General features: G+C 37.1%; 1 protein-coding gene across 1 annotated transcript in view; it reads right to left on the minus strand.

Moving 5' to 3' along the window:
• The window catches only part of GUCY1A2 (guanylate cyclase 1 soluble subunit alpha 2), a 320231-nt gene that overhangs the window by 93700 nt on the left and 198735 nt on the right, over window positions 1–27796 (minus strand). Inside the window, exon 5 of the mRNA XM_025357412.1 lies at window positions 23188–23673. Within this exon, the coding sequence (XP_025213197.1) occupies window positions 23188–23673 (486 nt within the window). The remainder of the gene's footprint in view (window positions 1–23187; window positions 23674–27796) is intronic.

Here is a 27796-nt window from a genome sequence, read left to right on the forward strand (position 1 = left end):
CCTGCTCCTACAGGAGTGGGGCATGGGATCCTTGCCATGTGACTGGAGTGAAAGGAAATGCCACTTGTCCAGAGGATCTGACCCCATATTGTTTAATGATTACCTTGCTTCTGAAGTAGAGGTTTGTTCAAAAAAGAATTTGAACGTGTAGCATGTCCTTAGATGTCTGAACTCTTTTTACCTCTTAATTGAGATGGCCCTCAGCAAATCTGCATCTTAGCCCCTATGCATGACCTTTGGGTGGGGGTGGTTTCAAAAGGCGGCATCTCAGAAGGTGAGTCTATTTTCTTTGATGAATCTGTGGTCTCATCTCAGTGTCACCATATCCACCCAAACTTGGGCTCCAGCTGGAGGAAGGCCCTGTTAGCCTGTGCATGTACTGTCTCCAGCTGCAGCCTTCAGAAAGTCCTTGGCATTCAGAGGCCAGGGCTTTGCCTCCTCCTTTACCTCTGTCACTTTATTTTCCTTCATCATTTCCTCTCTTCTCTACATGGATATCACTTCATCAACTCTTCTTCAACCTATATTTCTTCCTCCACCAGCCCCTCTCCACCTTCTTTTTACCCACCACCTCCTCTGCTTTCCTCACCTCTCCTGCTGCTATTGAGAAAATGGCACACTCCTCACTTATCACTTTTTTAGCAAACTCACTCTACCAGCTATTGCCTGAGTCCCAGTACCAGTCACAACCCTGTAGGTTATTCTCCCAATATTTATGGGAGTTGAGAGGGCACTCCTTCCTGAAAGCAGGATGCTCACCAAGACCAGTGGTGCCAGTAGAAAACTAAGTCATCACAGGCAATGACTGGCAGGGTGGGGGGACCTGAAAATTGCCATACCTCTGGCTTCTAGCTCTGGAGGATGGAGTGCCCTCCTCTAAACAAAAGAGATAAACAAAACTGAGGAAGAAGAGGCTCCACCTCCCAGAGGGAACGAAGAAACAGCCTCTACCTCTTTGGCAGCTGGGCATAAGCATACGCATTTTAATCAGACATTATATTGTGAATCTACCTCCACATTTTAATTTTATCCTTCCCTATAAATGTGATTACCAAAAAGGAAAGTTATTAAGATGGTCTTTTGAGTTTCTGTAAGTAATCTTGTAGTCATTCAATATGAAGATCTGTATTATAGGATCTTATTTTATGATGCTAAAGGTTAATATTCTAGCAATAATTTTTGCATATTAATGAAATTAATGTTGTAGAGGCTGGAGCTCCGTACTTGTTCTCCATGTGAAGTCATGGGTAATATCTACAGAACTGAGGTGTAATAAAGAGTCATTAACCTCATAATACCTCGAACTTTCTATGGACATTACTATCTGTCATATGAAGAACTGAAAGTCCTCAGCGGGTACTGTCATTAACCTACAGTGGCACTTCAGAGAGAAAAATCTGTGTACACAGGTACCCACTCCTTGCATAGGCTCAGGGAAATAAGAGGTCATCTGCTCCTAAAGCCCACCATCATTTTTAGATGTGGATAGCTTTTTTCTCCAGTACAGCTTTAAATTCAAAGCCTGATTCTCAGAGACCCTAACAGAGAGGATGGATTGAAACTAGGCTTATTTACTCTTTCTAAAGGCCCCTGAAAGGCTCCTGGATGCACATATTACTTTTAAAGGAGAAGATGCAAAAAGAGAAGAAAAACCATTTCCACTTCACTGAGTACATGACTTTTTTAGGGCACATCCCAAACAAAACTGCAAACTAGGCAAAGTCTATCTCAGGACTCTGCCCTCAGTATTTTCAAGTTTTCTTTCCTGATTTCTGGATCCGTAATTTTCTTCCTTTTTGTTTGGCAAGGAGGGATCTGTAACTTTCTTACAACCATACCTGATAATGGACAAATTTCTATCACTCTCGCAGTATGTATCATGTTAATCTGTGTGTGTGTGTTTATACTCCTCTCTGCCTACTATATATTTACTTAACTTTATATCCTGGACCTGAGTATAGTATCAGGATACCCATAAGAGTTCTATTAAATGCTTTAAATTGCATCCAATTTCTACATTTTAGGGGCAGAACTGGCCCTTAAGCAAGTTTTCAGTTGCAAAATTCAGGACAACCTGCATAAGAATCACCTAGAAGGTATTTGTTAAAAATTAGATTCCCATGCTCCACTTGGATTTACTGGATCAAAATATGGATATAAGGGCCAGCTATCTGCATTCATAAGCTTCAGTTGTTTTATATGATTCCCAAAGTCTGAAGACTTCTGTACATGAAGTGAGTTAAAAATAGTATAATATTCACCTGGATATTCACTTTTTTTTTTTTTTTTTTTTTTAAAGAGCAGTGGCTTTCAGAAAGGAGAAAAGCACTTCTAACCTGATCCCAGCTATTCCCATGTACTCCTTCTCTGTATTCCACTCTATCCATAGGGGTACAAACTTTTCCAGATATTTCCTTGTTTGTTGAAAGTGCAGACTACAACGACCAGTCCAAATGTGCACATGCACACGCATACACACCACACATGCTGAGAATCTAGCACAGTAGGCATTCAGTGATCCAAAGAAAGTTTGTTGGGCTCAATTAAACACACCCAAGCTCATTGTACATAATGATTTAGCAATTCAAATGGAAACAAGTTTAAGGTTTTACTGACAAGGCTACTTTAAAAAAGACCCTCTTCATTCTTTCTTTACAAAAAAAAATCTGTCTCCTTACACTCATTTTAGTTGAGATTTTTGACCCAAATACGGCTGCTTTTAAGGATGTCTCTACAGTGCTCAGCTGGTACAGTGTTGAAAAGGAGGTCATGGATATAAATAGAACAGTGATTTGGCCTGGGAACTACTCCCAAATGAAGGAAAATGGATTCCAAATGACTGCCTATCACAGAAAGCTCTCCGCCTGATAAAACTCTCAGTAGGTCTTTCAGTGTGCCTTCCGGTTCCTGCACAGGAATCTCCATCATGTGGAAAATACTGTTTCTACCTCCCAGGTTGTTTATCATAAAGGATACTGAATACTGAAGCATGTTAGGAAAGAGAAACACATTAAAATACCCAGTCAAAATTTCATTCTACATCATTGTTAGATGTGGGCAATTCTAAATTTCTTTCTGATAGTCCTGTGAGATCTTCAACAACAGGGCTCCAGTTTCCCAGGTTCATCCACCTCAGCCACTGTAATTTACTCCATGTCCCAATCAAAATGGATAACTCAATCTTCTTTGCAAACTTTCTGTACCTCCCACCACCATATTAATATTCAAAGTTATTGCTCTACCTAGAGTTCATCCACTCACTCTTTATAAAATAATATCGAGTCTATTATTTTTCAAGGATTTCTGATACAAGAACTTTAAATATATCCCCAGAGAATGGTGAACGTCTGCTATATTTTGAATAAACACATAAGGAGTGCTAAATAATGTTAATTGATGTCACAAAAGTAAATCCTGTGACCCAATTTAGCATATCAAGTGAAAATAAGAATTCATTTTTTAGTATTTTTTGTGTGGTGGTTTCTTTCTTATTTTTTATTTTTAATTGTGGGTATACAGTATATATTACATATATAATATATATAATTATCCTCAGTTATTTTTAAATGTACAATTAAAATATTTTTTACTATAGACATCCTGTTGTGCCAGCAAATACTAGGTCTTATTCGTTCTTTCTCTTTTTTTGTGCCCATTAACCATCCCAACTTCCCTAAGTCGACCCTACTACCCTTCCCACTGTCTAGTAACCACCCTTCTGCTGTCTATCTCCATGAATTCAATTTTTTATATTTTAGCTTCCACAAGTGAGAATGTAGGAAGTTCTTTTTTTTTTTTTTTTGCTTTAAAACTTTATTAAAATAAAGATTAAACCTGAAAAAAGAACAATCAGAATGCCAGCCCTTTGCATAAAATCAGCAAGAAAGAAGAGATAGAAAGGGAGAGGGAGGGAGAGAAGGAAGGAAGGAAGGAAAGAGAGAGAAAGAAGGAAGTTTGTCTTTGTGCCTGGCTTGTTTCAATTAATAATGACTTCCAGGTCCATCCATCTTATTGCAGATGACAGGATCTCATTCTTTTTATGGCTGAATAGTACCCCATTGTGTATATATATCACATTTTCTTTATTCATTTGTCTGTTAATGGACACTTAGGTTTCTTCCAAATCTTGGCTATTGTGAATGGTACTACAATAAACATGGGAGTGCAGGTATCTCTTCCATATATTTATTTCCCTTCTTTTGGACATATACCTAGGAGTAGGATTGCTGGGTTGTAGGGTAGCTCTATTTTTAGTTTTCTGAGGAACCTACAAACTGTTCTCCATATTGGTTGTACTAATTTACATTCCCATCAACAATGTACAAGGGTTCCCTTTGCTCCAGATTTTCTCCAGTATTTATTATTGCCTGTCTCTTGGGATAAAAGCCACTTTAACTGAGGTGAGATGCTATCGTATTGTACGTTTGATTTGCGTTTCTCTGTTGATCAAAGATATTAAGCACTTTTTCATATACCTGTTTGCCATTTCTCTTCTTGTGAGAAATATCTACTCGGACCTTTTGTCCATTTTAAAATCAGATTATTAGATTTTTTTTTCCTATTGAGTTGTTTGAGCTCCTTATATATTCTGGTTATTAATCTCTTGTTAGATGGGTAGTTTGCAAATATTTTCTCCCATTCTGTGGGTTGTCTCTTCACTTTGTTAATTGTTTCCTTTGCTGTGCAGAAGATTTTTTACTTGATGTGATCCCATTTGTCCGTTTTCACTTTCATTCCCTGTGCTTGTGGGATGTTACTCAAGAAATCTTACTCAAGAAATCTTTGCCCACTCCAATGTCCTGAAGAGTTTCCCTGATGTTTTCTTTTAGTGGTTTCATCGTTTGAGGTCTTAGATTTAAGTCTTTAATCCATTTTAATTTGATCTTTTTTTTTTTTTTTTTTTTTTTTTGAGACGGAGTCTCGCTCTGTCGCCCAGGCTGGAGTGCAGTGGCGCGATCTCGGCTCACTGCAAGCTCCGCCTCCCGGGTTCACGCCATTCTCCTGCCTCAGCCTCCCGAGTAGCTGGGACTACAGGCGCCCACAACCGCGCCCGGCTAATTTTTTTTTTTTGTATTTTTAGTAGAGACGGGGTTTCACCGTGGTCTCGATCTCCTGACCTTGTGATCCGCCCGCCTCGGCCTCCCAAAGTGCTGGGATTACAGGCGTGAGCCACCGCGCCCGGCCTAATTTGATTTTTCTATATGGTAAGACATAGTGGTTTAGTTTCTTTCTTCTGCATATACATATCCAGTTTTCCCAGCATCATTTATTGAAGAGACTGTCCTTTCCCAAATGTATGTTCTTGGCACCTTTGTCAAAAATGAGTTAACTGTAGATATATGGCTATATTATGGGTTCTTTGTTCTGTTCCACTGGTCAATGTGTCTGTCTTTATGCCGGTACCACGTTATTTTGGTTACTATAGCTCTGTATTATAATTTGAAGTCAGGTAATGTGATTCCTCAAGTTTTGTTCTTTTTGCTGCATAGTTTTAGCTATTCTGGGTCTTTTGTGATTCCGTATATATTTTAAGGTTATGTTTTATATTTCTGTGAAGAATGTCATTGGTATTTTGACAGGAATTGCACTGAATCTGTAGTTTGCTTTGGGTAGTATAGACATTTTAACAATATTGATTCTTCCAATCCACGAACATGAAATATATTTCCATTTTTTATGTCTTCTTCAATTTCTTGAATCAATGTTGTATACCTTTCATTGTAGAGATCTTCCACTTATTTGGTCAAGTTCATTCCTAGGTATTTAATTTTATTCCTCTGACTGTGTATTTTTAAATAGCTTGTCTTCAAGCTCACTAATTCTTTCTTCTGCTTAATCAATTCTACTATTAAAGAGACTGATGCATTCTTCAGTATGTCAACTGCATTTTTCAACTTTAGAATTTCTGCTTGAGGTTTTTTAATTATTTCAATTTCTTTGTTAAATGTACCTGATAGAATTCTGAATTCCTTCTCTGTGTTATCTTAGTTTTCTTAGTTTCCTCAAAACAGGAATTTTCAGTTCTCTGAAAGGTCACATATCTCTGTTTCTCCAGGATTAGTCTCTGGTGTTTTATTTAGTTCATTTGGTGAAGTCACGTTTTCCTGAATGATCTTGATGCTAGTTGATGTTCACCTGTGTCTGTGCATGAAGAATTCAGAATTTATTGTGGTCTTCACAGTTTGGGCTTGTTTGTACTTGTCCTTCTTGGGAAGGCTTTCCAGGTATTTGAAAGGACCTGGGTGTTGTTATCTAAGCCCTAGATCTAATGCCACGTGCATTAGCTCTGCATTAGGGGGCACCCAAGCCCAGTAATGCTGTGGTTTTTACACACTCATAGAGGCACCACCTTGGTGGTCTTGGATAAGACCCAGAATAATTATCTGGATTACAGGCAGAGACTCTTTTTTTCTCTTTCCTCACTTTCTCCCAAACAATGGGAGTCTCTCTGTCTGTGCTGAGCCACCCGGGGCTTGGGATAGAGGGACACAAACAACCCTGTGGCCACCAACACTGGGACAGTGCTGGGTCAGACCTAAAGCCAATATAACACTGGGTCTTGCTCAAGACCTGCTGTAACCACTACCTGGCTACTGCCTTTGTTTTCTTAAGGCCCTTGGGCTCTAACGGCAGCAGGTGGCAAAGTTAGCCAGGCTTGTGTCCTTTGCTTCATTGCAGTGAGTCACCCCAAGGCCCAGGGAGGTCCAGAGATGCCATCTGAGAGCTAAGGATTGGAATAAAAACATTTGGAAGTCTACCTGGTTTTCTATTCTAGTGTGGTTGAGCTGGCCCTGAAACCATGAGACACCTTCCTACTCCTCCCTCCCCTTTCCACAGGCAGAGGAGCCTCACCCTGTGGCCACCACCACCACAGGCCACAGGGACACTGGACAGGCTACTGCTGATGTCCACTTAAGTCCCAAGCGCTCTTCAGTCAGCTTGTGTGAATGCTGCCAGGCCTGGGACTTATCCTTCAGGGCAATGGGCTTCCCTCTGGCCCACAGCAGGTCCAGAAATGCTATTCAAGAGCAAGGTCTAGAATCAATGGTCTACTTGTTGTTCTGCCTCCCTGGGGCTGAGCTGGTACATAAGGTGTAAGACAAAGGCCCCTTTACTTTCCCCTCTGCTTTTCTCAACCAGATGAAGTCGCTCACTGTAGCCTCCACAACGGGGATTGCTGAGTCTCACTTGAAGCCAGTGCCATCTTAGAGTCTTGCTCAAGGCCCACAGAATAGTAGCTGAGTATCGCTGGTAGTTATTCAGGGCCCAAGGGCTCTTTAGGTGATGGGTCCAGCTAGGACTGGATCCTTCCCTTCAATACGGTAGGTTCCCTTGTGGCCCATGGTGCATCTAGAAATGTCTGGGAACTAGTGCCTGGAATGGGGCCTCATGACTCTGACCAGTGCCCTATCCTGCTGTGGCTGAGCTGGTATCCAAAATGCAAGACAAAGCCCTCTTTACTTTTCCCTCTCTTCTCCTTAAGCGAAAGGAAGAAGTCTCTTTTGGAGATATAAGTTGCACTGCCTGGGGCTGAGGGAGGGGTGCTGCAAGCATTCCCTTAGCTGCCCAAGTTGGTATCTCAATAAGTTGTGTCTCCCACAAGTCCACTGGCTCCAGGCCCAGCTCAGCACTAAAACTTGCAGTACTTGTGGCCTGGGCTGACTTTCAAGTCTATTTAAGATCCCAGAGCACTTTAGTCCATGGTGGCAAGGTTTGGCAGAACTCAAGTTCTGACCGCTGGCATGCGTGATTCCTCTCTGCCTAATGCTGGTCTAAATGCTCCCTCTGTGTGAGGGTGTCAGCTGAGTTCAGCCTGGTTTTGCTTTCTGCTGTGACAGGACAGCACTGAGTTCAATGCAAAGTCTCACAATCACTGCAGTCTCAAGTACACAAATTTCTCCATGCTTTGCAGCTACTACAGGGGGAATTGGGAAGGTGTAGTGTTAACAATTGAGGACTGTCTTTCCCACACTCTTCAGTGTCTCTTTCAGTGATATGAAGTTTAAATCAGATACTGTGAGTATTCACCTGATTTTGGTTCTTACGAAGTTATTTGCGTGTGTGTGTGTGCACGCACACATGCAGATGGTTGCTGAATTTGGTGTCCCTGTGAAGGAGACAATCAGTGGAAACTTCTGTTGTGCCATCTTGATCCGCCCCTCAATAATTCATGCTTTAAAGGAGACCATCTTAACCCATAAATCCTACAATTTTTATATATCTACGGAATTACTATCTTTTATTTTCTCAGAATATAGATTTACAAAAAAGCCTCCCCTAGTCCCTCTTCCAGAAGTCAAATTTGTCACATGCTTCCAAGTCCACCTTTCATGCCATATCTTTGCTGAAAGTATCTCCAGTCCTCAGTAGAATAATATATTTGATTCCTTCAGAACACCAATAAAATTTGTTTTTTATATATCTTATACTGAACTCATTTATATTTCATACCAGAAGAGCTGGTACCATTCCTACTAAAACTATTCCAAAAAATTGAGGAGGGACTCCTCCCTAACTCATTCCGTAAGGGCAGTATCATCCTGATACCAAAACCTGGCATAGATACAACAACAAAAAGATACAACATCAGCATCCTTGATGAACACTGAGGCAAAAATCCTCAACAAAACACTGGCAAACTGAATCCAGCAACAAATCAAAAAGCTTACCCACTATCAGTCGGGCACAGTGGCTTATGTCTATAATCCCAGCACTTTGAGAGGCCAAGGCAGGCAGATCACGAGGTCAGGAGTTCGAGACCAGCTTGGCCAACACAGTGAAACCCCATCTCTACTAAAAATACAAAAATTAGCCAGGCGCGGTGGCAGGCGCATGTAATCCCAGCTACTCACAAGGCTGAATCAGAGCAATCACTTGAACCCAGGAGGCAGAGGTTGGAGTGAGCTGAGATCACGCCACTGCACTCCAGCCTGGGCAACAGAGTGAGACTCCATCTCAGGGAAAAAAAATATATATATATATATATATACATATATATATATATATGTGTGTGTATATATATATATATATATCTCCCACTACCATCAAGTAGGCATTATCCCTGGGTTTCAAGATTGATTCAACATACGCAAATCAATAAATGTGATTCATCACAGAAACAGAACTGAAGACAAAAACCACATGATTATATCAATAGATGCAGAAAAAGGCTTTCAATAAAATTCAACATCCATTCATGTTAAAAACTCCCAATAAAATAGATATTGAAGGAACATACCTCAAAATAATAAGCGCCACAAATGACAAGCCCAAAGCCAACATCATACCCAATGGGCAAACGCTGGAAGCATTCTTGAAAACCAGCACAAGACCAGGATGCCCTCTCTTGCCTATCCTATTCAACACAGTATTGAAAAAGAAATTAAGAAAACAATCCCACTTAAAGTAGCAACAAAAAGAATAAACTATTTAAAATTAATCAAGGATGTGAATGATCTGTACATTGAAAACTGTAATATATTGATTAAAGAAATTAAAGAAGACACATCAGTAGAAGAATATCTGTTCATGGAATGGAAAAAATATTGTAAAAATGTCCATAAAACCCAAAGTGACCACAGATTCAATGCAATCCCTATAAAAATTCCAATGGCATTTTTTCACAGAAATAGAAAAAATAATCCTAAAATTCATATATAACTGCAATATCCAAAATAATCTTGAGAATGAAGAACAAAGCTGGAGCCATCAGATTTACTGATTTCAAGCTAATCACTACGGAATTGTAATGAAAATGGTATGGTGTTGGCATAAAAACAGACACATAAACCAATGACACAGAATGAGGTCCCAGAACTAAATCTACACAATCTTTTACAAGGACACCAAGAAAACACAATGAAAGAAGAATTTTCTCTTCAATAAATTGGTTGGGAAGCTAGATTGGGTTGGGAAAATGAAATTAGATCCTTCTCTTATGACATACAGAAAAATCAACTCAAAATGTAATAAAGACGCAAATGTAAGTCCCAAAACTGTAAAACTCTTAGCTAAAAACATAAGGACAAAGCTCTGTGACACTGGCCTTAGCAATGAGTTTTTTGGATACACCAACACAGTCACCAAAAGCAAAAATAAGCAAGTGGGATTACATCAAACTAAAAATATTCTGCATAGCAAAAAAAAGAATCAACATAATGAAAAAGGTAACCTACAGAAGGGGAGAAAATATTTGCAAACCACATGTCTGATGAGGGGTTAATATCCAAAATATTCAAAGAACTGATACAACGTGGTAGCAAAAACACCAAACAGCCCCATTAAAAAATGAACAAAGGACCTGAATAAACAGTTTCAAGAGAATACACAAAAATGGCCAACAGGTATATGAAAGGGCTCAAAATTAGTAATCATAAGGGAAGTGCAAATTAAAGCCACAATGAGATATCACCTCACACCTGTTAGAATGATGATTATCAAAAATCTGAGATAACAAATGCTGATGAGGGTATGGAGAAAAGGGAACATTTGTACACAGTTTTTGAGGGTGTAAATTGGTACAGCTATTATGGAAAACACAATAGAGGTTCCTAAAATATAAAAGCAAAACTATAATTTTCATGAACCCCACTTCTGGATACATATCCGAAGGAAATGAAATCAGGATATTGAAGAGATATCTGCACTTCCATGTTCACTGCAGCATTATTCAAAATAGCCAAGATGTGAAATCAACCTGTTTATCAACAGATAAATGAATAAAGAAAATGTGACACACACACACACACACATACGCATACACAGATATATGTAATGAAATATTATTCAGCCATAATAAAGAACAAAATCCTGCCATTTGTGGGTGAATCCAGAGGACATTACGCTAAGTGAAATAAGCCAGACACAGAAAGACAAATACTGTATGATCTCATAAGTAGAATCTAAATAACTCTCTGTGTTTCTCATATGAATAGAGAGTAGAATGGTGGTTGCCAAGGGGTGAGGGTGGAAGAAATGGGAAGATGTTAGTCAAATGGCAGAATTTTTCAGTTATAGAGTGACTACATTCTGGGGATCTACCATATAGCATGCCGACTATAGTTAATAATGCTGTATTTCTGCTAAGAGACTAGATCTTAAAGTGTCCTCACTATACACACACACAAACACACACAAAGGGTAATTATGTCTGATAATAGATCAACTATATATTAATTAATTTGATTGTGATAATCATTGCACAATCTATACATATATCAGACCGTCACATTGTAAACCTTAAATTTATACAGTTTTATTTAATTATTAATATAACTCAAAATAGCTGGATAAATACATAAAATCCAATAAATAAAATCCAAATCGAATGAAATAAATACCTCAATAGTGTCATTACCCAATGCCTAGGTTAGTCCTTAAACACAGTATGTGATCAATTAATTATTGAAAATGAAATTAATAAATGTACATTAAAAATTTGGCCGGGCGCGGTGGCTCAACCCTGTAATCCCAGCACTTTGGGAGGCCGAGGCGGGTGGATCACGAGGTCAGGAGATCGAGACCATCCTGGCTAACATGGTGAAACCCCGTCTCTACTAAAAATACAAAAAACTAGCCGGGCGTGGTGGCGGGCGCCTGTAGTCCCAGCTACTCGGAGGCTGAGGCAGGAGAATGGCGTAAACCCGGGAGGCGGAGCTTGCAGTGAGCCGAGATCGCGCCACTGCACTCCAGCCTGGGTGACAGAGCGAGACTCCGTCTCAAAAAAAAAAAAAAAAAAAAAAAAAAAAAAAAAAAATTTAGCATGGTACCTGGCACATATTAGGCATTCAGCCAGTATCAGTCCCTGTCCCTTCTTTCATAGCAAATTCTTCAAGACATTCTCTCTGATCTTGGTCTTCTTTCATATGAATAACTCCAGATGGAGTCAATTGCTGCTACTGTTGATTAATTTACAACAATTTTCCACATACATGTCATGATTTTGAATTATGAATAGACAAATTCCAAACAATAATCATTTGCTGAACAAGTTTTTTGTGTCAACTGCAACAAATACGTGAGATCTCTATTACTGCTCCCATTTTATAGATGCAGAAGCTGAACACAGATAAGTTATGTGACTTACCCAATTAGGTGACAAAGATATAATTAAAATCAGGTTTTCAGACTTTATCTTCAATACCCTTTCCCCTACATTTAGCTGTCATTGCACTGTCATAGGCAACTACAACAGTCCTCATCTGGGCTCTCTCTGATGGTCAAACAACCTTATAGTAAGCAGAGGGCTGAAACATGCCCCATCGGATATGAGGCAGTGACACTACTTATGGAATTTGGTAAGGGAAAAACAGAGGGGCACAAAGTTGCCCTTTGATGACAGCATAAAAAGCTATCCAATATTAAACTTTGACTATCATAGGAAAATATAACATTAAAAAATGCTTTGGACAATCTTAAGAACAGCATTATCTTAATAGCTTTCACAGACTCCAACACATGTGCACATATGCATGTACATGTGCACGCCCTCCACCTCAACACATACAGCTAGATCAGCAGTCTCACAGGGATTTTGCTTCAACTGATTTCTTATATTTTTCCAACTTGAAAGCCATGTTACCCATTTCAAAGCTTGAAAAATGCATCAAAACTTATTTATATCCATTTTAACCCAAATTTAAGATGACAGAGTTAAATTCTCATCTTTCTACTCTAAAAGATGTTTGCAAAAATAAACACAAATCATTTAAAACTTGCCATGGGTGAATAACTTATTGATAGGGAGGCAGCAGCATTGATTTGCAGTTTGAAAACATTTTCCTAGCAAACTACATACAGCTCCAACACTAAGAATTTAGAATCTGAGAATCTCATAGAATCAGGGGACCAACTGAGAGCTGTTCCCACCTGCCCCACCAAAAGGTTGTGGTATATCACTCCTGTGATCAGTACATATGCTTCAGCCAGTCTATGTCATTGTTAGGAACATGGATTTTCATAGGGATCTTCTGTGCTGAAATTATTCTTTTAACTTTTGTACAAAGATCCTCTTTAACCTCCGGGAGCCAAAGAGAACAAGTGTTTATGATATTCAACACATATTCAAAAATAGTGCACATTTGTTGAATACCTTAAAAAAGGAAACCTAGTTATATTTTTACCTCTAGGCTAGAATTCAAATTGCAATTTACAAAGTCATGCTCATCCTCTAATTACTACATTGAGGGCCTCATGTTTGTAATAAGGACTTTTGGCTGATGGTTCTTTTCAGCCTCAGAACAGTCCTGTGCCATACTATTGTTTTCATTTTACAAAGATGAACTCTGGTAATTTGTCAAAGTTTCTGGAGAGATCATACCAATTTATAAATAAATAAATATTTCATTTTATGTATTAAAAGTAATAGCAAAACCCACAATTACTTTTGCACTAACCTATAGTATATAAGTGCCAGAACAATTTTTTTTCCTGGTTCTGCATCTAGGTAATTGGAAACACTAGCTCTCTGACACATGAATGGTTTAAACCGTTGCTTTCTAAAATATGAGCTTTTAACTAAATCAGAACTAAATTCAAGTAACATCTGCAACTTAGTAAACTCATCTTCAAAAGGGACACTTAGTATTTGATAGCACAACAGAGCAATCATAATAATAATTTAATTGTACATTTTAAAAGGGTCTAACTGGATTGTTTGTAATACAAAAAGTAAATACTTGAGGGAATGGGTACCCCATTTTCCATGATGTGATTATCACACATTGCATGCCTGTATCAAAACCTCTCACATACTCCATAAATACGTACACCTACTATGTACCCACAAACATTGAAATAAAAAATTTAAAAAGACAAAAGGGACATCGTAACACCTATTCCACAGGATTGTTTTGGAAAATAAGTGAAATATCACAACTTAAGCACTTAACACTGAGACTGGAACACAGTTTGTATTCAGTAAATGTGAATTCTATTAGTTTCATTTCGCTTTCAGAAATTTTCACTTTTGAAATCACTGTTATTAAATGATAAATAGGGGGAGAAGTACTTATAGCATTTCTGCTACATAAAAGCATTAATTAAATGTTTGTTAAAAAAAGGTAATAGAAACACCTCAATTCAGTGAGATTTGCACATCGCATTAAGGCTATCCTATGAGATAAGTGAGATAGCGGTCCTGCCTAGAAAATCAATTTCCATTTTAGTAAACTCACCCTATGTACAAACTAAAAGCAAGCTGTTCATGCTGTTCTGTTGAAATGGTTAGTGGCAAAAATAAATGAGCAGTTTGAGCTTAGAGCTTAACTTCTTTACAGTTTATTGATATACAAAAGAGAGATACTGTGTAATAACACAATTAACTCTATAAGGCTAATGAAAATCTTTTATTTACATCATGGGGTAGCATTTATTCTTATTAGAAATAGGAAATCCTGGCAACATGGACTAATCTACTAAGAGAACTTACTAGAGACTTATATCATGAAGAAATATCCACACTGCCTGTAGAAATGATATACCTTCCCTTGGGATTTCAGTCTGCTCAGGCTGCTATACCAAAATACCATAGACTGGGTGGCTTAAACAACAGGAATTTATTCCTCATAGTTCTGGAGGCCGGAAAGTCCAAGATCAAGATGCCAGCCAATTCACTTCCCAGGTGAGGGCTCTCTTCCTAGCTTACAGGTGGCTGCCTTCTTACTGCGTCCTCACAAAGAGGAGAGAAAGCAAGCTCAAGTCTCTTCTTCTTATAATGATTCTAATTCCATCATTGATGACCCCACATTCAAGACCTCATCTAAACTTAATTAACTCCAAAATACTCTACCTCTAAATAGTATCACATTAAGTAGGGCTTCAACATATGAATTTTGGGGGGTCACAAATATTCAGTTCATACTGCTTGTAAAAATCAAAAACATCGGCCGGGCGCGGTGGCTCAAGCCTGTAATCCCAGCACTTTGGGAGGCCGAGACGGGCGGATCACGAGGTCAGGAGTTCGAGACCATCCTGGCTAACACGGTGAAACCCCGTCTCTACTAAAAAATACGAAAAACTAGCCGGGCGAGGTGGCAGGCGCCTGTAGTCCCGGCTACTCGGGAGGCTGAGGCAGGAGAATGGCGTAAAAACCCGGGAGGCGGAGCTTGCAGTGAGCTGAGATCCGGCCACTGCACTCCAGCCTGGGCGACACAGCGAGACTCCGTCTCAAAAAAAAAAAAAAAAAAAAAAAAAATCAAAAACATCAATCTCTTTGCAGTTGCCACCACTCTTTAGAAATAAAATATCAATAGGGACAAAAATAACCCCAAAACACTTTGAAAAATTCAGCGAGACACTTCATTAATATTAACTTCTGCTTAGCAATTGAAAGTATTTTAGCCTTCTAACTGTCTTCAGAATATGCCACAACACTAAAAGAAATGTTCTCTGAATATAGAAGAAAAATAATTCAGGCTGTCATATTAGAATATAAAAAATAGACATTTGGGGTTCAGTTTCATAGTATTGGTCAGACATCCCACGAGTCATTATGGCTTTAAGAAAACTGTCATCTTTATAAATTCCACATTGTAATTCAGAGTATGCAGATGGAACCATCTTTAAGAATCTTTGAGGCCCCGTGAAGATGACACAAATAATGCATTTCGAAAAGCTATTTATCTCCCTCCCTCCTTATCTTTTATTTCTCTCTACCCTTCCTTCACGGTCTTTGGCATACAATGCAATTCTAATAATCTAAAACAATAAATCCAATAAATAAGCATTTTATCTATTTCTAGTAAGCGTTGGATACACAATGTTTATGTACATAAAAATGCTTGCACAAATACAACACACACACTCACACAGACACACACGCTTCCCTTATAGGACCAGATATACCTGTTTGAATAATATGTACATTTACTACCATGAAGCAGACACTGTTCTAAGCACTTTACATAAATCTCATTTAAAAGCTCACTAAATAAAACTATAAAGTGGTAAAATTACTCTCTTATTTACAGATGATAAAACTGAGGCAGAGAGATTAAATAAGCTATGAAAGGTGGAAAGATGAGAACTCCAACTAGTGCACTCAAGATAGCACTGAGATTCCACAGCCTTGGTTGAATGAATTGAAAGAAACGTATCTTACCCTTGCCTCTTCCTTATCTCCAACTAAAGTGCTCGCCAAAGGCAAACATATAAATGAGGTTAAACCCTCTTCAGGTAATTTTTACAGCATTATGGTATTTTGAAACTGGCAATATAACTCCCCCCATAGAAAGCTATCAGAACAGAATGCTTATCTGTGACTTTCACCTTACTTCCTAAAGCATATAAATGAGTTCTTTTCTATTCACTAAAATTGTTCTAAAAATACATTCTAATTTCCATAACATTTTAAAGGTTCTATGCAAGTCATGGCTCCTTATCAAGTGAGTTACAAATGTTTATTGAGTGAATGAATGAGTTTAATAAATTTTTGACCTAAGAAATTCTTATTTTCCAACTTACTAAAAAACATTATTGCCTTGTTTCCAACAAAATATCAGCAAAAGCAAATGATGTTGATGTTGATGGAGACTACTGAAGAGAATTAACATAAATCTTAAACAATGCTCAATTTTAAAAGTGTGTGCACTGATCATTAAAAGAGAAAATATGTAAATTTGGGGGAAAATGAAGCAGTTACTCTTTACTAAATGGAACTGGCATTTCACGCTGCAAATGAAGTAAAATGGCATATACATATTTATAAAATTCCAACAATAACCTAAGTACCTAAGTACTTTAAAAGGCTTTCTGTTTTACAACAAAACAAGGTGGAAGTGAAGCAATTCCTTTTTCTGTGAAATCTAATTCATGCTGAAGTGATATCCTTGAGAATCTGTTGCATTTTCTAAAGGCTGGCTTAAGGTCCGGTGAAGTAGCTTCGCATCAAGTGGCAAGACAACTCAAAATTCTTGAGGCATAAAGTTGTGTGGCCCTAAAACTCTCTGTCAGAAACATCTGTTTTCAGCTTTTACAAGGGAGGTTAAAGATGGGGATTTATGTCTGCTATAGCTCCTTAGCCAATGTACAAACTCAGGTGCTGTGAGTATTATCAGTGCAAAGCCCTGGCAGTCTTCACCGAGATACCCAGACTAAAAGGGCTTGCCTGACTCTCAGTTTCCCTGGGATATTAACATGCACACTCAAAAGCGAACACTGATCACTTATATATAAGCTTATGTACAAGCATCTCTATCATGGATGTTTATCACTATTAACTTTTGCATTTTGTATTTATTTTTAGAACGTGCCATGGTTTGAATGTGTTCCTCAAAATTCTTAATCCCCAATACAAAAGTATTGAGGGTGGGACCTAATGGGAGGTCATGAAGATGGAGCCACTATTTGAAGAGCTTGTAGGAATAAGTTCACTCTGCTCTCTCTTGCCCTTTGGCATTCATCCATGTTGGGATACAGCAAGGAGACCCACACCAGATGCCAGCACCTTCATCTTGACCTTCCCAGACTTAAGAACTGTGAGAGATTAAATTTCTGTTCTTTATAAATAACCCAGTCTCAGGTATTCTATTATGACAGCACAAAATGTATTAATTAAGACAGAATGTCTAGATTTTTTTTCCCACAAAGTGGTTAAGGAATTATAGTTAACAGGAGTCTATAGTTAATAGAAGACTAAAGCATAATAATATGTTGGCATAAATTAAATGAAATGTACATGATCTTAATGGCTTTTCTGACCCCTTTAATTGGTATTCATGGAGTTTGCAATTTATAAAGTTAACACAGTGTTTTCATTGGCCTTAAAAGACTTTTAGAAGAACTCAATGTATCTAGTAATTTTCACACTGTATTAATTCCAAGAGAGTCCCCAAGCACATTTTCTGCATTTTCAAGGAGGGATATAACCAACCTCCTAACTCTAGTATCTCAGTGATTCTAATCCTGTTTTAGTATTTAAAAGCTCAGTGGATATCTCTATATCCTTTGATGAGGTTGCCATATTCAGTTCCCCTTTGACATTGTAGACTTGTCCTATGTACCCCCTGATTCTAAGCTTACTTCTGTCCAGGGAAAAGACGCTGCTTCTTTATCAAAGTTTGTACTTATACCCGTATTTATACTTTCTACCTAGACATGCTGCCTGGTTTTCAGCTTCTGTCATCTAGTTCCTTTGGGCCCAGTCCCAAGGTCTTGTATTCCCCAAGAGTTTGCCTGGATTTCCTCCTACTTTGCTAATTGGCCTGAACTCTGCTTTTCCAGCTCGACTTATAATACTTGCATTCCTTTGCCAATATGAACTTTGTGTTGTTGTTTTTCAGATTTTCAATATCAGATTCCCTAATGTAATAGAATTTTGGTCCTGGTATTTCCTGGTTGCACTATCTTGTCTTACTGTGGACTTCTTCCCAATCTAAACCTGACAATGTTTAATGCCATGGACATTTGCAAACCACACTTGAAAGCTGTGATGGGAATACTCCCTCTATCTTTACTCTGACAGAGAAAAGTATTTTATCACTAATTTTTTTTTTTTTTTCAGATGGAGTCTCACTCTGTTGCCCAGGCTGGAGTGTAGTGGCGAGATCTCAGCTCACTGCAACCTCAACCTCCTGGGTTCAATCAATTCTCCTGCCTCAGCCTTCCAACTAGCTGGGATGACAGGCGCCCACTACCACGCCTGGCTAATTTTTGTATTTTTAGTAGAAACGGTTTCAGCAGGTTGGCCAGGTTGGTCTTGAACTCCTGACCTCAGGTGATACACCCACCTTGGCCTCCCAAAGTGCTGGGATTACAGGTGTGAGCCACCGCATCCGGCCATCACTAACATTTTTAGAGTTACCTGGGCAAGGTGATTTTTAAAACCACATCAACTTTTATTCCATTTCACTGTTTTAAAAATATACCTCTTATTGCCTGCACCTGGGACCACTGCTCCCACAATACCTCTTTTGGTATGCTACTTTCCATAGGAGGAATGAAGACGGAGGTGCTGGCTGGTTTCTAACAAAGAGAAAAGATGGCAGATGGGAGAATCTCCAACTTGACAGTATAACTACAGTTACTGATTCTGTAACATCGTTTTTAAACAGTTTCCACTTGGTTTGTCATTTGATCTTTGTCTAGATCACAGCCTAAATTGTATAAAAACTATAGGCTTTAGAATCAGGCAAGTCTCAGTTCAAATTCTGACTTATGAGCCATGTTATCTGTATTTAACCTTTCCAAAACTCAGTTTTCTTATCTGAAAATATATATAATGCCACATGTTATTCAAGGAGGGATTAAATGAGATCATATTTTATTCTTTTCTAAAAAGCTCTGTGTGTGTATATATCTATACACACACACACACACAAAAACATAATCACATAACACACATCCCTGTATGTCTAGATAGATACACCTGTCTGAGAAGTTCCAATGGCAGCTAATATTTACATTTACTACTATGCACCAGATGCTATTCTAAGTTCTTTGAGTATAGGAAAGCTCACTGAAATGCTTATGATGTAACTATGAGATTGATTCACTGAGTATCTTTATTTTATGGGGCACAGAACTGGAGAAAAGTAAAGTTAAAGTGCTTAAAGGTGAAAAGATGGGAATGCTAAAGATTATATTTAAAATAGCACTGGAACACTTTAACTGTGGCAGAACAGAATCAGAGAAAGTGGAGAAGTCTTTCTCCCTGTTTATCTGAAATCAAAGGTTTTCCCAAAGACAAATGTAAAATAAAGCAAAATGTACATTAATTTGCTTCAATAGTCAATGCATTATTTATTATTATTATTTATATGCCATTGATTTACAAAATTAGATACTGGTTCCTTATGTTCATGAGAGAACAATCTGAGAAGCAAAATATTACATATGTTGTTTATGTCGACTTTTACTGAAAATTTGCCTTTCTAATTACAAGAGAAACAAAATTATAATCTAGACTTTCTTCAATTTGCCTAGCTCTTACTTAGTATTCATACACCTGTAACATCTTGGCAGTTAAGTATTGTAAAGGCTTTCATTTTCTCAGTGCTTGATATGAGCACAGCAAAATCCACAGCTTCTTCCTCAACTCTCTACTTTATAGAAAGCTTGATTATTTTAGCAGAATGGTCTTATTATGTCTTAATTTATCTGGATTCTACCACTGAAATTATAATTATTCACTCTATCATCTCTCTAATGATAGGAAAACATGGAGTAATGACATGAAGAAGAGAGGGGCAACCACAAATTTAGAGACTAGTATCTCATGTCATAGCACACTATGAAAGCCCCATGTGGGTCACCCCATCTAGTTCTTTTCTCTTGGCATTTAGTTTTACCTGGCTTCCTTTCACATTTCTAAAAACATAAAAGGTGGGCTGTACCTTATTTTTCTCTGTGGTATCGTTATTCTACATAATTACCGAAATCCTATACACACTTTCAATTTAGCAAAACTCTTTTCATTTCATAAAATAAGAAGATTTGTGATCCTTACAAAAAATTCTACCACCTCTGGGATTTTTTAATTCAATAGCAATTAAAAATTTAGCAAATAGTTCATGGTTTAAAATAGCACTGTGTATATTTTCTAGAAAATACACTAGAATGTTTATGAAGATTACAAATCAGGCTGGTCAAATAGAAGTTTTCTAATTTATATCCCTCCTAACGCATTTCTTCCAATGTACTTTTTAAATCCTATACAGGACCAATATCTCTTTATTTGTCTTTCCTTCTCTGGCCAAACCATTATTGCTATAGATTTAGCATATATTGTATTTCCAGTCTGGATTTCCCAAACTCAACCTCCCTAATCCTGAATAAGCAGCCAAAGCAGCCCTATACACCTATCCTACATACATATACTTACTAGCTGAGATGGTTGAGTGTCAACTTCATTGGATTGAAGGGTAAAAAATATTGTTCCTGGGTGTGTCTATGAGGGTGTTGCCAAAGGAGATTAACACTTGAGTCAGTGGACTGGGAGAGGCAGACCTACCCTCAATCCAGGTGGGTACCATCTAATCAGTTGCCACCATGACTAGGATAAAAGCAGGCAGAGGAATGTGGAAGGACTAAACTGGCCTGAGTCTACTGGCCTCCATTTTTCTCCTGTGATAGGTGCTTTCTGCCGTCAAACATTGGACTCCAAGTTCTTTAGCTTTTGGACTCTTGGACCTACACTAGTGGTTTGCTCGGGGTTTTCAGGCCTTCGACCACAGACTGAAGGCTGCACTGTTTTTGAGGTTTGGGGACTCCAACTGGCTTCCTTGCTCCTCAACTTTTAGACAGCCTATGGTGGCATTTCACCTTATGATCGTGTGAGTCAATACCCCTTAATAACCTCCCTTTCATATATACATCTATCCTATTAGTCCCATCCCTCTAGAGAACCCTGGCTAATACACTAGCACTGAAGATATGTTAAGAACACCAAGCCCTGGAATCTTACTTAGTTATAATTCATTGCAAACTTTCCTAAGCAAGTTTAGTTTAAGAAAAGTTGTGAACTAGAATTATTATGTGTGTGTGTGTAAACATTTTGTAAGTTAAAACTTGTTGATTATTATTATGACTAGATGAAACTGTCCATGGTTTAAAAATATATAGGAAAATTTGAAGATCATACAGAATATTTCTACTGTTTTTCTGTGAGATGTCCTAGCTTATATCAAGGGAAGGAATGCTTGATGTCTAAGAAATCAAGTTGTATTTTAAAACCTTGAGCCTGCTTTGGTATACTCAGAAGCATCACATTTCTTCTTTTCTCAAAATCTAACTGATACTTATGTTTGCCAGGGATTCCCATGTTTTTTCCAAAGAATAATTTATTTATCTATTATCATTCTCATTTAGTTGTATGAACTTAGGGCTAAAAAAAACAAAACAAAACAAACAAAAAAAACCATGACTGCTTTAACTGGAGGAAGCAAACACCGCAAATCAGTAGTTTAGAGGGAAAAGACTGGTTGTTGCAGAGATTGGTGTAATAGTGCCCCAAGTATGGAGGAAGGAAAGTGTTGCCAAATTCAGCTGATCTCCTCTGTCCTGAAAATGACAGTATAACATTATAGTATCTCTCTGGTTTAGAATCAGACATTTGGCTACCACTGCTGTAAATTATATACCAATAAATTATAAGGGAGTTAAAGATAATTTATAAGAACTTAATTTTCTATAACAAGGAAAATCCCTCATACATACTTCACACTGAATGTTTACCACTCAGAAGAAATTCAAGTAAAATATTTAACATTGGCTATATAGTCTACATAATGAAACTAAAGAGCTCCTTTCCCCAAGACACACCTTCATAAAAATGCCCTCTGGATGATAATATAAAATGTACAAAGTGAATCAGACAGGTTCTTTCTAAATCTGCTTATGTGAAGATCATACTATAAAAGTAAGTAGCTGGTCAATATGTAGTAGTAAAGAAGAAAATAAAACCTGCAGTTCACAACTTTTATACTAAAAGGACTTGATTCCCTTTATATAAAAAAAGCCCTGCACCCTGACAAATTGTGCAATCCATGTAAGATTCTAGGTAAAGTTGTAGAGTTATCCATTAGGTAGATATGGAGCTAAATGGCTCAAAATATTGCTATGATCTTAATAAGAAATTAATAAGGAATTCACCAAATCAAACCAACAAATGGTGGTTGGCACCAATTTTGGGAGTTTTTCCATTATGTAGCTTGGAAAATTAAGGTACTTCCTCAAAAACCCATTAGTCATTTGAGCAATAGCTGGGGTATTTATATATAGGTCTTTTTTTTTTTTTAGAATTATAGAGATCTCAGTTAATAATGCAGTACAAAATCCTGATTAGCCATATTTGATAATACAATGCATAGTTTAACTTGCTATTTCTTTTTAACTGTAAAAATAAAATTCTTACTTTATATTGGAATCCCATTTTCTAGGCAAGAATAATTCTGTGGTAAAAAGTCGCCGAAAATTCAACAAGTTTAATTTTTTAATAAAAAAAAAACCATAGAGGAGTAGCTATACAGAATTTTTCCTTACTGAGCAATATCATGATTCTTCACAGTTATCTATGTTATTACAAATCAACTCATATTGAAAGTTTACTCATAAAGAAGAAACACCTGTATTCTCTATAAAGATTTCTAAATTAAAGAGTTGTCAATTATTTAGTATTAAGTTAAAAAATCAGTTTAAGATGACAAGTTACTATTAAAAAACATTTATATATAAGTAACTAAACTCCCTTACCTTATAAATATCCAAAAATCCACACTGGTGGTCAAATCTGGTGTACAGTTCATTCAGCATGCTGATTACTTGCATGGGAGTACACTGGGCACATATGGCTGTGAAGCCAACAATGTCTGAAAAGAGCATGGTGACATCATCAAACTTTCTGGCCTGTACTTGCTGCCCTTGCCACAATTGCTGGGCTACATCGCCAGGGAAAATAGAATATAGAAGATCCACTGTCTTCTTTTTCTCTTCTTCCAGGGCCTGGTGAGTTCTTTCTAAAGTTGCCTTTAATTTATCCATCCTTTTCTTCAAGCCATCTTGGGCCTTTGCCTGCTCACCAACCAAAATGACATCTCGGGTGGCATCATGGATAGGGATGTCTGAGAGATGTAGCCCTCGGCCCATGAGTTCATCCAACTTGTCCACACATGGAGAGCCCAAAAATAAAATGGAATTTGATTCTGGAACATGGATCATTTGTCCTTTGACTTCCATCACCTGTGAAATTAACATGGAATTTTGATCAGTACTTTTCACATAGTAGGTTCACAAAATTTAATATATTATCTGATGAATAGAAAGAAAAAAATGTTTTATTAGCAATACTCGGTTACTGCATCCACATAAGCAAATTTAAATCTGATTTTCAGCCAGTTTAAAATTCATGGTTCTGAAGAGAAACAATTGTTTTATATCTCACTCAGCTACTTTCTAAAGACAATAATGAAATGGAAAGTGAGATCAGTGAAAAGTGAACCAGGAAAACATTTTTTATTTAAGATGATACTCTCAGGTACATCATGAAACTGGTTTATGAGCCAATTCAAAAGCTTTCAGCCTGCTAAATAATAATAAAATTATGGTAAATCCATCAGTCAAAATAACTATATTTAACTGTCGTTAAAATAATACTCCTTTCAGAAAATAAATCCAGGAGGTTAAAATGAATCAAAGTAATTGTTTGGCCTTAAGTAAATCATTTCTCAACCATTATAGTACTTTGAAAACGTCCCAGTTATTGCGCTGGTTAGATTAGTGGACAGTTCTCTTATTCTTAAAGATAAAAATATAAACCAGATATCATTAAGCTAACATTATCAGAAAATATCACTCAACTAGCATGTTCATATAAGCTAAAAACAAATGAAAAAATAATAATTATAATACTAAAGGAATTTGGGTCATATGATAAAGAATCTGAGGGTACAATAATTTAAATCTATTCCTCTTTTCTATGCCCTTTCACTGGAGAATTTAGGGAACTGAGATTTAACGGGAAACTTAGTGAACACAAGCTTACACCCGGTAGCCTAACGAACACCTTCAGAGGGCACGAACAATGAGCACCAGTAGAAAAGGAAGGTGAAGGTGGGGTATGGCTACAACTATAGCTATTTGGATTGGACTAAGGTGAAACTAAAAACACCTGGAGAAGAAGCTAGTTGCAATTACTTAGAAAGAATAGGCTAAAAGTCGACCAATTGGGACTGTGCAGCAGTTTCATCTATGTTCCACTATCACACAGAATGTGCTCAATACGTGTATCTTCCTTCTTCTTTATAGCTAAATAGTTAAGCTAGTTGATAAAAACTGGTGGCACTGAACAAACATAGAATAAACTGTAGGGATTTGGATTTTTAAGTCCGTTAATATTTTTACTTTGCTCCCTTGTATCATTCACCAAGATCTTATTTATATAAGAAAATAAAATGGAATCTTGCTTGATGTTATAATTTTTATGGAATTAAATGCTCACTTTACCTTATGTAAAATTTCTGCTAAAGTTCAGTATTTCATCCTTTTATTTATATTACTCTCATTTATTCACTAAAATATTTATTGAGTATCTTTTGTTTACTAATAATGCTCTGCTCTGGATGATAAGGATAGAAAGAACAATATGGTTCCCCTTTTCAAACATATCACAGTATGGTGGAGAACCAAATCTATATTGGGCCAGAGAATAGGAGGAGGAAGACATTCTAAATTCACCACCTAAAATAGACTCTCAAAATACTGCAGGCTATGGTTTGAGTAAAAAGAAAATAATTGTACTGTAAAATATTGACAGATTGTTTTGTATATGTTTTGTATGTTTTTTGGGGGAAGAGTGTTGTTAATAATACATACTATCTTGTTAACAGGATCTTAAGGGCATGGTAAGGAAGATACACATAATGTACAATCCCAGAGTTTAAAAATTATTATTATTATTATTATTATTATTATTATTATTATTATTATTTTGAGATGGAGTCTCGCTCTGTCACCCAGGCTGGAGTGCAGTGGCGCGATCTCGGCTCACTGCAAGCTCCGCCTCCCGGGTTTACACCATTCTCCTGTCTCAGCCTCCTGAGTAGCTGGGACTACAGGCGCCCGCCACCACACCCGGCTGATTTTTTGTATTTTTAGTAGAGACGGGGTTTCACCGTGTTAGCCAGGATGGTCTCAATCTCCTGACCTCGTGATCCACCCGCCTCGGCCTCCCAAATTGCTGGGATTACAGGAGTGAGCCACTGCGCCCGGCCTAAAAATTATTATATCCATATTTTTACAATTGACATAAGCGCAAAAACCTTGATAAGCTTAATAGAGTTAATCATATTTTTAAATGGCAATGATAACATCTGATACTCATATATTTAAACTTCTATGTAGTCTCTCTCTCTCTGTCTTCACATTTCTTTCCAATTACTTCTTTTTTCTTCTCCCTCTTGCTTCCTTCTTTCTTCGCTCTTGCTTCCTGGAGTTGCACTTTTTTTACCCTCCTCTCTTCATTTGGTGTTTGTCTCTCCTTCTGCTGGTCTCTCTTCCTCATCGCTTGGACCCCACTCTCTCATTTTTTTCCATTGGTTCCTGTTTTCTTTTTTTTTCTCTTTTCTTCTTAGGTATCAACTTTAACATTTACCATCACAACTAAACCTTATTCTCTTTTGCCTTTATCATCTCCATCTTCATTTTAAATACGGAATCAGTGTATGTATGTATGCATAAATTTATATTGTTGCCTCTATATAATACATTTTAAAGATTTCTTTAATTTATAAAAGTTTGAATCGAATACTTCACATTCCTGCCTCAAAAATATAAAACAGTAAATATGTCCTTGATTTATATGTGGCCATTAGTTTGTTTTCTGAAATCTCTACATAAACAGACCCTGAAAGAAGAAAAAGTTGCTGATTGCCTACACTACAGAAAAACAATTCATAGAAGAGAAGCCCAAACAAATAAAGTAAATAACTTCCTTTTCAATATTTTCTCAGTGAATTTTTTTTTAATAAATGGGCAGATTCAATGGCACCATTTGTATCTCTGTCACCAATGTATTTTTACTTTAATTGGAAAATAATATAAATTATCCTTCTTGAATTATTTTTCTCATTATAATTATAAATTCAGAAATTCATCATTATCTGAATTTATTAACTTAGCATTAAGTAAAACTACTATAAGAACTACATATTTGTATGTAAAAGAATTGTGGAAAATTGCTTAAAATAGAAACATCTATCTAAGGTTTTATTGCATCTTACATCATATTGAAGTTTCAATGAGATAGCACAGAAGACATCAGAAAAATAAACTGTCATAACATTTGACAGATTTCAGAAATTGGTAAGCATAACAAAGGGGGGTATTTTGCTTTGAGCTATAGTAAAGGGTTAAATGTCATACTATCACAAACTTTGGTTGTCAGGTTCTGTTAAAGTGTCTGCTTTATTTCTTTTTTCATTTTACTTTTATACTTGGTTGGGGGATACATGTGCAGGTTTGTTATATAGGTTATTTCATGTCATGGGGATTTGTTGTATGTTAATACACAGATATTTCGATGAAAATATTTACCACTGTTATCAATAAGTAATCAGAATTGAGTAAGTCCAGGTCATATAACTGCACATTACATGTTTTATATTTTTGCATATCTTGAGCATGGCCTAATCCATGCTCTCATGAAGCTTCAAGTTTTATAAGAAAATCATTTGAGGCAGTGTTACATAATAGGTTGAAAAGAAGGATTTAGAAGAAGTCAGGCCTGAATTTGAACTTCAACTCTCCTGACAATTAAGTGGGAAAACTGACCTAGGTTCAGTTCCTTATCCTTTCAAAGCCTCGGTTTCCTTATCTATAAACTGGAAAAGATTATAGTGATGTTGATGATGATGCCTGTAGCTAACTCAACACATCTCTGAGTACTTGCTATTGCCCATGTACTATGCTGAGTAACTTAATTAATATGTAATTTATACTTTATTACTGAATTTTACTCTTTTGCTAGCTATTACTATCCTCAGTTTTAAGATTTAGGGAGGTTAAGAGATTTGTTAAGAATACACAGCTAATAAGCAGTAAGACCAACACTCAAACCCAAACTGGACTGACTCCAAAGTAAGCACTCTTAACCACTGTGGAAGCCTGATGGTGAAGGAGAGAGAAGCGAAGAAATTACAATTTTAAATATAAATCAATGTGATGGCAAAACAACCTTAAAGAGATGTTCACAATGGGCAGTTGAAAAGAGAGAAATTGTTGCTACACACATAGATGTAGTTGCTATTTCCATGCCTATTCTTTTTTTTTTTTTTTTTTTTTTTTTTTTTTTTTTTTTTTTTTTTTT

Source organism: Theropithecus gelada, chromosome 14, assembly GCF_003255815.1.
Source record: "Theropithecus gelada isolate Dixy chromosome 14, Tgel_1.0, whole genome shotgun sequence".
NCBI lineage: Eukaryota > Metazoa > Chordata > Mammalia > Primates > Cercopithecidae > Theropithecus > Theropithecus gelada.